We start from the raw sequence: 14,769 nt of genomic DNA on the forward strand, positions 1-14,769 counted from the left end.
GTACTACTAGTACGCAGGCAAGAGTAGAACGTCAGCGAACGGGGAATCCCCCTTTTCAGAGGTCAGCGTACAAAGCCTAGTGCCGTAAATAGCAAGGTGTGCGGTGCAGTGGAAAGTACCAGTCGTATCGAGAAGCTCGTCCATGTGTAGAAGACGTAAGTCTTTGAATAAGGTATAACTAGCAATCTTGCCTAGGACTGTTGCAGTCAAGCTCCCACTGACTGTACAGAATGTCAGGAAACTCTCATATTGAGAAGGTTCCAGAACTGCCCCCTCCTAATCTGCTAGCAGGGGAGAGCGATGTGCACTTCACGGCGGTTCAACAACACCGCGAGCCCGGCTCTACAACTCATCCGTGCTCGTTCCATTTTGCGAAAGGGGGTGAAGAAGAAATAGTGACGAGGGACTCCCAAGATTTTCCACCATCCGAGACGGTATCATCAGAACAGGTATGTATTCGGCCGCAAACAGACCTTACTTACCAGAAGCGAAAGTGAAAGTGCACCGTGAGAACTGTCATGGAAATAATTGGTAGAACATTTCATTGATTATGAAAGTGATACGAGCGTTCCTTTTCCAGCATGGAACAATACCTTAATATCTAGTAGCTCGCAATGTTCTTGTATTCAAGTGACTAGTATTTGTATACCTAACAAACCACTGACCGCTCAAAAAAACCGGGCAGCTCAAAAATATATTTCATGACTTAAGACATGGTGACGGTACACTCAAGTTATATCAACTTATTCTATGCCACCACCAACGCAGAGGACGAATACAGGACAAGACAATACTCATTTTCACTTGGGAATAAGTGAGAAAAGTCATGTAATTTAACAACTTAAAAGATCGGTGGCATGTCAGGACTCGAACTCGGGACCTCTTGGTTCCGAATCGAGCATACTGCCGCTACGCCACACGACGTCCCCTTCTTTGGTGCAAAGATTAATAAATAAATAAACGGTATAAAGATTAGCAGAAATGTGATGCTTATTTTGAACGCTCTGTTTCCTTTCTATGCCAAACAAAGATGAGTACGATTACAAAGGACGAGGAAAGTTGCAGACACCGGAGAGAGAAGAACAGAGACGCGGCCGCTAGGTGTCGCTTCAGGAGGAGGGCCAGGGAAGAGAGACTCAGGAAGGTGGGTGATGATATGACGTATTAAACAGTTCCGAATTTTAGGTCTTTATCGTTGTACGGCCACACCAATTTAATTTTATGGATGACATCCGCGCGCGCATAGATTTTCGTCTGTTCTCAAAAAAAAGGTCTCTTCCTCCAAGGCTCTGGCATGGCTCTAGGCCTGGGTAGTCGATGGTAGTTAGCGGAGTTATACGGAGCCGGTGCTAACTACGGAGGATGGCATCCAGGACCCAGGCTACCGAAGCCCCACAACTCAATACATACGTACAGTGCCGATTCATAAATTCCGCAAAAAGCCGGCATGTACCGGCTTGTCGTATACGTCGCTATGCCTACCTACCTACCTAGTCCCATGACCGACACTGGTCGTCGGGGGGACAAGGCAGACTTTGCAGCAGGAATATAGCCAGGTCCTCCTGTCTTGGGCTGCTGTCAGGAGTTGTGGGACGGTGAGGGACGTCGCATACCAGCTTTGCATTCCTGTGGTTTAGTAGCATTTTTATTTTTGGTCGATTTTTTTTTATTCGCCCGCGCGCACTAGTTTGGGGGTCTTCAGAGGATGTCATCCATAAAATTAAGTCGGTGTGGCCTAAGTGAATACAAGGGGATGACTTTGGTTATATGGTGGTACACAAGGATCAAATTTTCATCGACCGCTATCGCCTTTATCAGGGATAATTAATGACCAATCACTTCACAACGTGATCTCGCGAGAGTTAAAGCTGTAGACACGTGGCCTTGTTCACACGAGACTTTACGGATACGTGACGTCAGCAATTGATCGAACGTGCCAGGGACTTTATATCGTCCACCGTCTCTGTCTTGTGATGATCTTGAGTGCCCTGATACGTATATATGACCCAATTTATACTATGTTTACCGAAGTAAAACATACTGTTTTTGCTCACTTTTTTCCTCTTCTTCTCCACACAGTAAGCTCTGACCTTGACAATGACCTAATTTGTTGATATCTTTTACCATGGTGAATGGTGTTGGGTTACATCATGTTGCAATTTCATAGTACATTATCCTAAGTGACCTCGGGTGAAACTCCGGAGGAATTAGAAGGTTAAGGATTGGGGACCGAAAAGTCCGGAGTGTCGCCCGAAGGGTCATCAAGCGGTCTCTGAACAGAGACAAAGAGGGCGGGCGGGTGGGTATTAGAAACTTTCAACCTTCCGTCATCTTTCCGACGACACTCATCCCCCCCACCCCCCGTCCGCCTCCTTAATATCTCTCGCTCTCTATCCCGCACATTCCCGTCGCCTCCGTCGTAGGTCGAAAGGGGAGGAAAACACGCTCTCACGGGCTTATAAAGGATTCCCTGGACACGTGATAATGTCCAGGTGTTTAATTAATGCACGCGGACTGCTCCCGACCAGGTGTCGCCTCTTAACGACGCGAAACCAGGTCAGGAGCGTCCTCGTGCCTCAATTAGAATAGTACATTATCCTAAGTGACCTCGGGTGAAACTCCGGAGGAATTAGAAGGTTAAGGATTGGGGACCGAAAAGTCCTACGTGGTCTCACCTTCGTGTACATCTTCTCGATCTTATCACGCCGACCAACTCCCAGCGCACCCCACTCCTCTTCCTTTCACCCATACCTTATCTAGTTATCCCCAAACCTTACCTTTCAGATCCCCGATCCTCAAACTACCGACTCTTTGGCATCGCAGCCGCCTATTCAATCCACTCCAGCTACGACATGCCTCCCTGTAGTTCAACTCCCTCTATTGCTTAAGAGCTAGCTTCAACTGTCCCAAAGTATAGATAGCTTCCCCTTCAAGCTTCATGGCCCAAATGTCAACTAGAGGCGAGTCTCTAAACCGTTCCCTTCTACTGCGGCTGTAACTCCCCCTCGTCTCTGCACATTGGGATAGCTTGCCCTGGGCGAGCCCGGGATCTGACCGTCCTAGCCCTTGCTGGATTTCCCAAATCTAACGTACCCACATCTTACCCCCTCAAACCTACAGACCGAGAAACAATGGAAATGGTGTGATCAACAACTACTAAGTTCTAAGTTTTCAAAGAAATATAGCAGACTGGGACACAATGGCCCTAAGTACAGCAACCAGATCGGGGCGCGGACGAACTCAAGTCCCAGGGGTTAGATGCCTGTATTGAATAAAATTTGTCATATAGCTATAGGCCGCCCAGACATCTTCTTGCTCTTGGCATACCACCTCTTAGGGTACGCCACGCACCCCACCCATCCGCACCTTACTCTAGCACGGACAATATGGAAGTGCTCCCTCTGTAACTTCCCCCGCAATTTGAAAACGGAATGGACCCACTAAGTACATACGCACATAAAACGCTGGACAGTCTATCGTTCCTCAATAAAAGGCAGGAGAGGCATTGCATACTTGTCTCTCAATACTTTTGTTTCAAATTCCCCAACTCTCAAATCTGCCTTTTCACAGTTTTATCGACCGGATGTTACCATCAAAAATGTTCTAATACGCCCTTTGTATCACAAGTGGCTACCTGTATCTGTACTTGAAATTTGAAATGGGTTTTTTTTCTCACCTCTGAAATAGCCCCTGCCTTTTTTTCTTTTTTTTTCCGTCTGCAATATAGCTTGACTGTGGTGTCTACTTGCAGTCCGGCAAACCAGTATAGACTTTCATGCAGAACTAGCATGTTACTGCCAACCAACGCTGCTATTACTAGTACCTTATGTTCTGGGAGCCGGTAAATCTGGCTTCTTATGTGCCCATAATAGTCCGTAGCTGCTGTCTCATTTCCACAATGTGCGATGAAAGGAAACCTGTACTTGACCAACTGGCTTAAACCCAAAGAGGAACAAAAGAAGGATCCAGAGTTCTCCCTTGAGTCCCTTACAAAGAAACTAAATCCATGGCCCAAACCTCCTTCCACTATCATAAATAGATTATATGATGTTTATTGCAAATTCATGCCCGAGGGCTAATTGCATACAGACATTAACAAGAAAAATGTGGTGATATAAGACTATTACAAGCCACGTGGAGTCTGAGACCGACTGGCACTGGAAACAATGGCTGATGACATCGGACATGGAGCGATCTTCATATCCACTGACGCCTGAAATTTTTTTTAAACCAGTTTTCCGCCAAGACATTGCCACATAAGGAAAAATGACACCTGTAGCTGCAGTAAATCCAAACGCCATCCCTGCCACAATACGTGGTAGGCGTTATACAAGATAAAAGCCTTGTGTGTCCAATAGTATAGTAGTAGTAGTAGTAGGCATTCGTCGGTCTTAAAAGACCTTCATCTACATCTACATCTATACCCTATACTTTATTCTTATTTTGCGTTTGAAACGTCTCAGTTCTGATGCGAGTCTCTGTTTTTCTTCCCCGTTGTAAGCCCTTCTTACTTCCTGTCTCCAGAATGTCCTGTTTTTTTCTAGTATCTCCCATGTGTTAGTATCTATGTCCATGTCTTTCATGTCCCGTTTGATAACGTCTTTAAAGCGCAGGTGAGGATGACCACGTGCTCTTGTCCCGTTGGCAAGTTCACTGTTACAACAGGTCCTTTGGAATTCTCCCGTCTGACATACGGCAAACATGTCCAAGCCAGCAGAGTCGGCGCTTTTTCAGCAGTGTGTACATACATGGATTAATTGGCACGTGTGAGAACGTCTACATTAGTGACATAATCATTCCACTTAATTTTCAGAATTCTACGTAGGCTACGCATGTGAAAAATTTCTTTTCCTGAATACAGGGACCATGTTTCACACTAATGTGTCCAATACGCATGACTAACTTTATCAGAGACCCGCCTCTATCGAGCCTCAAAGGCCCTGTTCAGACGGAATCAATGAATGTTGTTTAAACCAAAGCCGGTTGCAATCGGCCCCATCCGAACACTCCAAGTCGCATTGAAAGCGCCTCGATCCCCAAACCACTTCGGGATGTTGGTTCGAATTCCGATTTCCCCTGATCGCGATTTTTTGTCTAAACGCAATGTGATTTCAACGTGACTTCGCCTGGTCATAAAATACGGGATGATATTTCTTTATTTATATGCAATACCAAAAGATATGTGGCAGCAATTTCAAGAGCAGTAATGGTCGCATAATGTGTCCGTACTAGGAGGAGCTTTACCGTCTCTGGCGGGACCACGACCACGTCGGCATTCGGCCGAGATACGCTGGGAGGGGGGCATCAGCAAGCAGGTCGTTGACCTCTGACCATTATAACATGCTACCTTGCGTGCTTTCTTCAAACAACAACTACTGTCGACTAGAAGAATCCTGATTGGGCACAGTTTGAAAGGAATGTGTGGCACGTGGACCAGTTGTGAGAAAAATTGAGTTACCCGAATCGCGGTTCAAGCGTTTCCGTGTGAACAAGGCTAATGTTTCACCAACTCATATTTGCCTTCACAAATCACACGCATCTTACCGACAGCTAAACCAGACTTCCCTTGATAGTTGTGTATTCAGAAAGAGATACTGCCCAAAGCGATTCAGAAATACCCATGTAGAAACACTATAATAGCAGTGGCCAGCTCTGCAGTTCTGCCTGCCTGAGGTCACCAAAATACATAGTAGAGGCAGGTGGCGCTGTTAATGTCATTTTGTGGCTCTGGGCGCTTCCTGTATATTTCTTCAATTTTAACTGCGTAAGTTCTTAAAGAGCAATCCTGGTACACGTGGAGGCGTTATGAGCACTGCAGGCTCGTACTAAACACATGTGTACTTTCTCTGGCGAGTTTTCCACAGTCCATTTTTTTTTTTTTTTTTTTGGTTTTGTTTTGATGATTTTACGCAACTCATGGCTACCTGGCCACGGGCTCTGTTTAGCTATGGCCTCGAGCGACCCCGGCCGGCCCCATGTTCCTATTCTCATTCCATTGAGCATTTTTCAGTCTCGGTGTATGGAAACGTCGGACTAGAGGGAGAGGACAGGTGGCGGGCAGATAGTTGGCGCAACACGTCGTTCACGTTGGAGCCGGGACTCACCCGCTACACATACGCAACTCAGGAACATTCCCTCATATGCTGGAGAGTCGTGATGTGTTTACCAGAGGCCCAACTAATCGGGGTTTTGTCACTCATTCCTCTCATCTGTTCACCGAAATGTGCGGCGAGTTCCTGCTCTCCTTCCCGCTACCGCTTGCTCGCCCCGCTACAAGACTGATGAATTGCCCGCCGTTTGTCTGAGTGAGTCCGCATTACTGCCGTGACCGAAACGTGGCTCAACCACGATAATCCTGACTCTCTAGACTCCATGCCGGATTGTGCTGTTCAACGACGCGATCGAATCTCACGTTCTGGACGAGTTTCCCTGTATATTTCTCCAGAACGTCGTCACCCGGGACATGTTGACCTCGAGGTAGAGTAGTGACCCTGAAGCTCTCTGCCACTGGGTCAGACCAGGTTGACTCCCCACGGTCTGAACTGATTTTAATATTGTTGCATACCACCCGCCTAAAGCCATCACCTACTTTAAAAACCCCTTGGTTTCCAAAACTGCTTCTCTTTGATCTAGATTCGCCTAGTGTATCATGAGATTGAACTGATGACCGTTTCGTCTTCTACGTTTTAAGTGTTCGTCTTTGTCCTTTTTTATGTCTGCGGGAATGGGAGGTTGGCTCATCACCTTGCAAACTTCGGCCCTCACTGTAGAGGCCTCCTTGAGTGTTCCCGTTGTCCTGGTTTTGTTTTCGTCTTGTGTTACTCAAATTAAAAAGAAGTCTTGAGCAGATCGGACGGGACTACTCACATCCTGGCATAACTATCTTAGTTTACCGCCGGCCTGGCTTTTGGCAAGCTAACCCGCCACAACACAATAGTCTTAGATGATGCACTCCGAATAGCATGAGGCAATTATTGTTGTTCATGAACCCAGCGGACTTGTGTTGGACGCACCTAATCCACAACTGAAGGTCGGTGTCCTCTTTAGCTTTTGTGGAGGAGATTATAGCCAAGACTGTCTAAGAATACACCCAGAGTGACTCACTATTTAAAACGATGAACCGTCTATTACTGATAACATATAACAGCTCACTGCAAAAAATGCAGGGCGCACATTTCTCGGGCAACATCCTATGACCTTCTACTCCCGACCTCGATCTACTGTAACAAAGCCGATCAGAAATGCAACAGAAAGCCAAGAAGCCATAGGTGACAATCCTCCGTGAAGTTTTATATATTGCAACAAAAACAATCCCAAGCGTCAACGCCAGACCTACTGTGCAGACATTAGGCAAAGGGTTAATACATTGAGGGCGCGTCACAACCATAAAACATAAAAAGACCCAAATCCATTACTGCTCTCAGGGCGTGTAAAGATACTGTGCTTCAAGTTCGAAGTTCATTTTAATTACACACACACAATCATTGCATTCACATAAAGATCGGACTATCATGGTCGTGTTGTAACAGTAGGGGGTTTATAGGCGCTACCAACAGGTCCTCACTAGTAACAAAGACAGCTCCACCGTCTTACCGCTCCTGTTACTTATTAAGTGCGACTGGCCAGCACTTGCGGCCAGCACCGCGAGTGTTACCACCGCCGGGCGAAAACATTTCAACGACCTTATAGGGATGTTTCAAAATAAGCATTTACTCCAATATCAAAACAGCTACGGAAACAATAAAAAGACGTGCATCATCGCGGACACAATGCCACCCACATGCGAAATTACACAGGAATGCGACGTACGGAAGAATGCGTGTTGGCTGCGAACATCTTCCAAAAAACTTGCCATCTCTTAAGCACGGGCAAAAACATCTGGAACCACTTATCGGAACCTCACCGTATCTGCATGAAGGTCCACCCCCCACTGCTATTCCAACCAACGCGTTTTTCTGGACCATTCCCATTCGCCTCGTAATTGTAGGGGTGTGTCTGTGATATTACATTGACCGCGAAAGCAGCAACGGCAAAAATACACATTCGTGCATCAACACGGGCATGCCCGCAGACGGCGTATAAAATTGCGTGCCGATTACACCAAGGGAACTCAGTGTTTTGACTGCGAACACGAAAAACCAGCCGTACACAACACTCCGTCCGGAGGTCCTGACCTCCTTCACGGAGTAAAAATGCTGGTATTGTCGAAATGAGGTGGACCATTAGAAGCATTCCAGCCTGAGTCAGTGGTACAAGGCCGTCGAAATCTCAAGGACTGTAGGACTCTGGAAGAAATAATCCGTCTTCCGGTCTTCATACTTTGGAACAACAATATGTACGTCACTCTATGATCATCTCGCTTCAGCGTGGAAACAGGCTGAACGTTGTGTACCTACCAACCTGGATATATCTGACACACTTCACATCACTCTCTACCTTCTTTCCGCATCGGTCAAATTAAGTCTAGACTGCGAAGAGTGAACGGAAGGAAAACTGTGAGTCAAGACCACATTCCACGTGGGTGCTGAGCCATGTAATGCGGAACTGACACCTGTTCTATATGAAGAGTTTACCTCCTGTCTGCAACATTGTACATTCCCACAGCAGTGGAAACAAGCTCTTGTCTGCACCGCCCCCAGGACCACACTTTTCCAGAGATTAACGGCGGATATCTGTGGCCAGCTGAGTAGGTAAAGTGTATGAGGTCTTCAGCGTGACTCACTCCTAACAGACTTCGGCAATACTCTGCTACAATCACACCATGATTTCCTACCGAGGTGGTCCACTGTCGCAGCTTTTGATTCCCACTCTTCATAGCTGGCCTTAGGCACCTAACAACAATCCAACGGGAGACATTCGTGCAGTCCTTGTTGACTTCCGCTGTGCATTTGACACTATAGACCAGTCACCACGGACAACTACTTCTAACCGTGGCCGACTTCGGTGTGAAGCGAGCTCTGTGGTTACCCATACGCAGGAGCCTGGAGGGCAGGCCCAACAAGTCCGTTGGGGAGCATGTCTGTCTAAACCCCGTGAGGTATTCGGCAGGCGTCTTAACAGGTAGTTAGTTATGTTTGTACCACTGCTCCTTGTCATCTGCATCAACCTGCTAGACACATGTCTACCGTCCTGTATGTTCCCGGTGAAGTATGCAGACGACCTAACAAACCGAGTTCCTACACTTCCCGGCCAAACTCAGAGGGCACTGGACGCCTATCAAAAAGTGGGCTGTACAATTCTCACTGGCACAAATGTGAACTAAACGAATGACATGATCATCAGTCCCAGGAGGAAGAAGACTATACCTGCGCCCCCACACCGTACCGCAGATGGTGACGACCCTCATAGACATGCTATGACTACACCGAACCGTACTAAGAGGCATGCAGAACTGAATTCCGTGGATCACGATTGTTTCGTATCTTCCAACCTGGTGTTAAATAGAGAACGTTATGCTTCTAACCGTATTCTTATTGTCAAGAGGTCGCCGTTCTGCTAGTAAGTTTAACTGCATTTTATAGTATCTTTGCACCTTCAGTCAACCCATGTCATGTCGCAATCTCTGTTTCCCAGGTAATGCTTGAAAATAAATTGAACTGACGTCCTAACTCGCCTTCCTGTAACTGTGATGACTCCTATCAGTCCGACAAACCATCATGAGCTCAACTCATCTTAAGTGCGCTAAATTCTGGATTCCCCACGTGCAACCCTACGATTTCGTATCTGCCACTCCGTAAATGTCATGCGGAGTAACTTGTTAAAATCCGTAAACCTCACTCAGGTTGAAAAATGGCCAGTACTGACCCTGTAGCGGTATCCCGCCGACTTGGGGGAGGAGGGTTGGAGTCGCCCCAAGGCTGACCCTGGATTTGCCGTTAACTTTTTCCTCCCGAATTGGAGGGTTACATTTTCCCGCTGGGAAACTCCCACTGTCTCCTCTCAAAGAGGACAGTTTCTTTATGTACGACTAGCTATGCGGCTACAAGGACACAAGAAACGACGTCTAACATAAAACTGTTACACCCTGTTAACGAAAAATGTTAACGACAAATCTGAACCCATCCAAGGTCAGCCCTGGGACAAGCAACCAACCCCTGGTTAGGGGCCTACCGAAGTAAGGGTATGTTAGGTCACCCCGGCGCCTGTAGCAGAGTTGAGAGGAGTGGGTGCGTCAGATTGCCAACAAACTGACATGTACAGAATTACTAGTAATACACTTGTGCCAATTTACAGTCGCTTAAAGCATGACTCCGGATTGACGCATGACACACGTATGACGAATTACCACGATTACGTCTAGCCAATATCCTGTTACCATTTTTGGTCATAACTAGAGGAGCGAACCCCCGCACCCCTTGTGCGGACACACTGCAAAATCCTGTCTTTTCACGAATAACTTTTATCTTATGGCCAAAACAAAAACGAAGTGGGAACCCCATCCACCTTCAGCTTTGTGCGGACACCACGCACACATACTTCTTCTCGTGCACAGCGTTTGCTGTTGGCCCTAAAACTAAGGGGGCGTGAACACTCAACCATATTTTTCCCTTCTTTCCCAAGCACAACGTTTACAGTTGGTCATGACGACATAAACACGAGATGGGCACATCCCTTCATCCTTTTCCACCCCGTTTCAAATCATGACAAAATTTACAGTTGATCATAACACGACTGGGACACCCCTCCAACTTGTTTCGAAATACACCGTATACCGTTGGCAAATAAACATGAGGTGGGAACACCCATCCACCGTTTTCACTTGTTTTCAAATCATCACCACGTTTACGGTTGGTCATAAACACGTGGGCACACCCATCCACCCTTTTCACTTTACAAATACAACGCTTACAATTTACCTATGAACAACATGCGATGGGGACACCCATCCACCGATTTCACCTGGTTTAAAATACAACGTTTGCAATTGGTGAAAAACACAAGGTGAGAACACCCCTCCACCTTATCCACTTTTTTTTTTCTAAATACATGGCCCTAACACGAGGTGGGAACCCCATTACACCTTTTAAACTTTTTTTTTCCAATATTTACAATTAGCCATAACCAACATGAGGTGGGAACACCCATCCACCTTTTAAACTTTTTTTTTAACATTGACAAATAGCCATAACACACATGAGGTGGGAACACCCATCCACCTTTTCACCTCTTTTTTTTTTTTTTAACATTTACAATTAGCCATAACACTGAGGTGGGAACACCCATCCACCTTTCCACTTTTTTTTCAATATTTACAATTAGCCATAACAAACATGAGGTGGGAACACCCATCCACCTTTTCACTTCTTTCTTTTTTAACATTACAATTAGCCATAACAAACATGAGGTGGGAACACCCATCCACCTATACACTTTATTTTTTCAATATTTACAATTAGCCAAAACATGAGGTGGGAACACCCATCCACCTTTTCACTTCCTTTTTTTTTCAACATTACAATTAGCCATAACAAACATGAGGTGGGAACACCCATCCACCTTTTCACTTTTTTTTTCCAATATTTACAATTAGCCAAAACATGAGGCGGGAACACCCATCCACCTTTTCACTTCTTTTTTTTTTTTTCCAATATTTACAATTAGCCAAAACATGAGGTGGGAACACCCATCCACCTTTTCACTTTTTTTTCAATATTTACAATTAGCCATAACAAACATGAGGTGGGAACACCCATCCACCTTTTCACTTCTTTCTTTTTTAACCTTTACAATTAGCCACAAACACGAGGTGGGAACACCCATCCACCTTTTCACTTCTTTCATTTTCCACATTTACAAATTAGCCACAAACGCGAGGTGGGAACACCCATCCACCTTTACCAACCACGCTTTACAAACACAATGCTGCAACTCGGTAAAGAAATGCAAGATGCGAACACTAACCATGCAGCACGCACGACAGCCGGCGGCTATGACAGAGGAGAACCGCGAGCTGAGGCTGAAAAGCTGCCGGCAGAGCTGGTGCCGACGGAGGCTGAGCCCGAGCCGGCTGAGGCCCCGGCTAGCCGGGCTATCGGCTGGGCCGTGGCCGGGCGGCCGGGGACGGGAACGAAGCTCTTTATCCAGCACTGACCAAAGTCTCCGGCGTAGGTCGAAAGGGGAGGAAAACACGCTCTCACGGGCTTATAAAGGATTCCCTGGACACGTGATAATGTCCAGGTGTTTAATTAATGCACGCGGACTGCTCCCGACCAGGTGTCGCCTCTTAACGACGCGAAACCAGGTCAGGAGCGTCCTCGTGCCTCAATTAGAATAGTAGTAGGGATTTAGACTCCTGTCACCATTTATGTGAATGTGTTTGAGTAAGAACTAATTATAACATAGCAGACCATATACGAAGGTAAACATTATGCATTTGCTTTGCAAATGTTACTTTTCTTGTTCAAAATTATATTTTTTCTCATCTTGAAAGTTCATCTGTGTTGGTAGAAATCATTATGAAGCAAGTTTAAACTGCAATTTCCAACACAACAAATTGGACAGGACAAATGTTTGACTGTACAACTCAAAGAATGAGCAATCCACCGCTTCCGTGACGTCACGCAGATAACACACGTGACTCCGTGAGCAGTGGATCATAGGTTATTTTTTTATTGCCATTATTATATTTTTTTCCGTATAGCACACGATTTGTCTGGAGAACGCTAACTCGGGACTCCGTACAGAGATCGCACGGTTACAGCACGAACTGAGGAGCCTGTCCAAACACGTGATGAACCACATGGAACTGTGTCACGCCGGCCCGAGCTACACCGGACAACTCACCGGACCAACCAGAACCAACCATGTCCAGGACTCATCAACAACGCCACAGGATTAAATCAATTCATCCAATCAATTTATTCAATCAAACAAACAAAAACGTACAAAAGCAAGAAATGCTGGTGCACCCCTGAATTGTGTATTCCATTTTTGCAATGGTTAAAGAAACAAGTACACGGAAACACACTCTTTACAAATATGCACAAACAATGACAGCAAAACAACACCAAAAATATCCTAAAAGAGAAAATCTGTCTAATATTGACATTTTCTGTAATTTGTACAATCATTTTCATGTTTTTGTTAATTTACACGCAAAGCCTTTGATACAACCCTGCAAGCTTAAAGAGTCGACTCTTTCTGCACACTATATGAATGACCATAAAGCCCAGTTATTACGCCCTAGTGCATTTTAACTACATACAGAAACGTTTAAAATAGTATAAAGTCACTGTCACACAATTATCAGAACCCCCCCGATTATCAACAAACCAAGTTTAGCGGTAGGTTGTGAATAACCTGGCCTACCTTCCGATACGAACCAAATCAAATTTGACTTAAATTTGAGACAAATTTGGCTACCAACAACGCTTTGACCCACCTAGCCTCAAATCAAAAACCAACCAATCCCAACCATGGCTCAACCTCCCATCTAACTCCTGAATGTTATAAACATTTTGAATCATTCAGCTGGCGCACTCGAACAATAGCTGACATAACCAAACACGAGCCAACCACATTCGACCTTTGTCCAACCCGGTATGGTAGTCCGGGGAGTTCGGCAGCCAGTGCGGGACACCATGTTCGGATAAGTGTGACATCGACAGGGGCTTGACAGTAACAGTAGATTTTCCCTCCTTTACGACAATACATAAGGCTTATGTACATTGTTTATATTAAAGAGTCTCGAAATTGTTTGTATGCTTTGCCTTCCTCATTCTGTCTATTCAAACCCACACAGGTGTGTGCGTCCAACTCATCTCCGATTGCAAGTCTGAGCCACTCCGTAATACTGTAACTGCCGTACTTTATTTCTATCCCGGAAGTAGTCTTGTACGGTACGTGGGTCTTGTAACGGCATTCAAAGTTCACACATGTACGTACGTTCAACATTTCAACTTTACATTCAAGCCAAGTCTATTGGAATGTGTATATGTGTGTGTGTGTGTGTGTGTGTGTGTGTGTGTGTGTGTGTGTGTGTGTGTGTGTGTGTGTGTGTGTATGTGTGTGTGTGGGTGCGTGTGCGTGTGTTTGTTTGTGTTTGGGGGAGGGGCTAACTTTACCGTGGGTATCAAATCGCGGAGAGGACGAAAGAGGCTCGGCAGCTAAAATAGGTTTAGTTTCCCAGGCTTTAGGAGGTACTTTTCCTCACCGAAAAGCTGCAGGCACCGTATTTTGTTACGTTCCTTTTGAGCTGTCGTATTTCATTTATCGTTCGGTGGTGTCGGAAAACCTGGTAAACAAGCCCCCATGGGAATCCCCGTTCTACCTGCTGACCCGTGTCACGTGGCATCTGGGTCAAAAGGTCAGGGTGACGTCACAGGTACTTTCCGTCCAAACAAGGAGGTTACCTAGCTAGCCTCTACCAGGCTTCATAGGTGATAGCAAAGAGTAGAAGTTGTCCAAATAGACAGATAACATGCATTAAAGGTTGGTCCGCTAAAGGAGTACAATTTTCCACTCCTGTTTGGCCAATTTCTACACTTCCCAGTCACTTTTGAAGGCAGGTAGATAGACTATAGAGGCTTATGTTACACGAGGAGGTTTAAAATCAACAAGTATTCTGTTACCTGGTTTTATACATCAAATTTGGGGTTTGCTAGTTGTGTCAGAATGAAAGGACGATAAGAAAACATCGTGTGTCTAGAGTTAGAAGTTCAAGGGTTAGGTGTAACAAGTCGATCGGTGTAATATAGGCAGCTGCCGCCGTGCTGCGTGCCTGCGAAGCACGTGTGTTACGCCGAAAGGCGGTTATACCCGTTATACAGA

At 45.8% G+C, this 14,769-nt stretch overlaps 1 protein-coding gene across 1 annotated transcript; it reads left to right on the forward strand.

Annotated features, from left to right (window-relative positions):
• Nucleotides 1-230: 230 nt before the first annotated feature.
• On the forward strand, nucleotides 231-12,838 carry LOC109470115 (protein fosB-like). Its single transcript, XM_019768897.1, has 3 exons — nucleotides 231-449; nucleotides 1,031-1,144; nucleotides 12,641-12,838. The coding sequence occupies exons 1-3, from the start codon at nucleotides 231-233 to the stop codon at nucleotides 12,836-12,838; spliced, it is 531 nt and encodes a 176-aa protein (XP_019624456.1).
• Nucleotides 12,839-14,769: the final 1,931 nt, after the last annotated feature.

The sequence above is a fragment of the Branchiostoma belcheri genome, unplaced genomic scaffold, assembly GCF_001625305.1.
Source record: "Branchiostoma belcheri isolate BF01 breed outbred unplaced genomic scaffold, Haploidv18h27 scaffold22, whole genome shotgun sequence".
Lineage (NCBI taxonomy): Eukaryota > Metazoa > Chordata > Leptocardii > Amphioxiformes > Branchiostomatidae > Branchiostoma > Branchiostoma belcheri.

Excerpts from the sequence above, each read along its gene's own strand:
- LOC109470115 (XM_019768897.1), top strand. The coding sequence starts at position 231 with ATGTCAGGAAACTCTCATATTGAGAAGGTTCCAGAACTGCCCCCTCCT. Across the intron at positions 450-1,030 it reads AGACGGTATCATCAGAACAG|ATGAGTACGATTACAAAGGA; the intron begins GTATGTATTCGG and ends TGCCAAACAAAG. Across the intron at positions 1,145-12,640 it reads GGGAAGAGAGACTCAGGAAG|CACACGATTTGTCTGGAGAA; the intron begins GTGGGTGATGAT and ends TTTTCCGTATAG.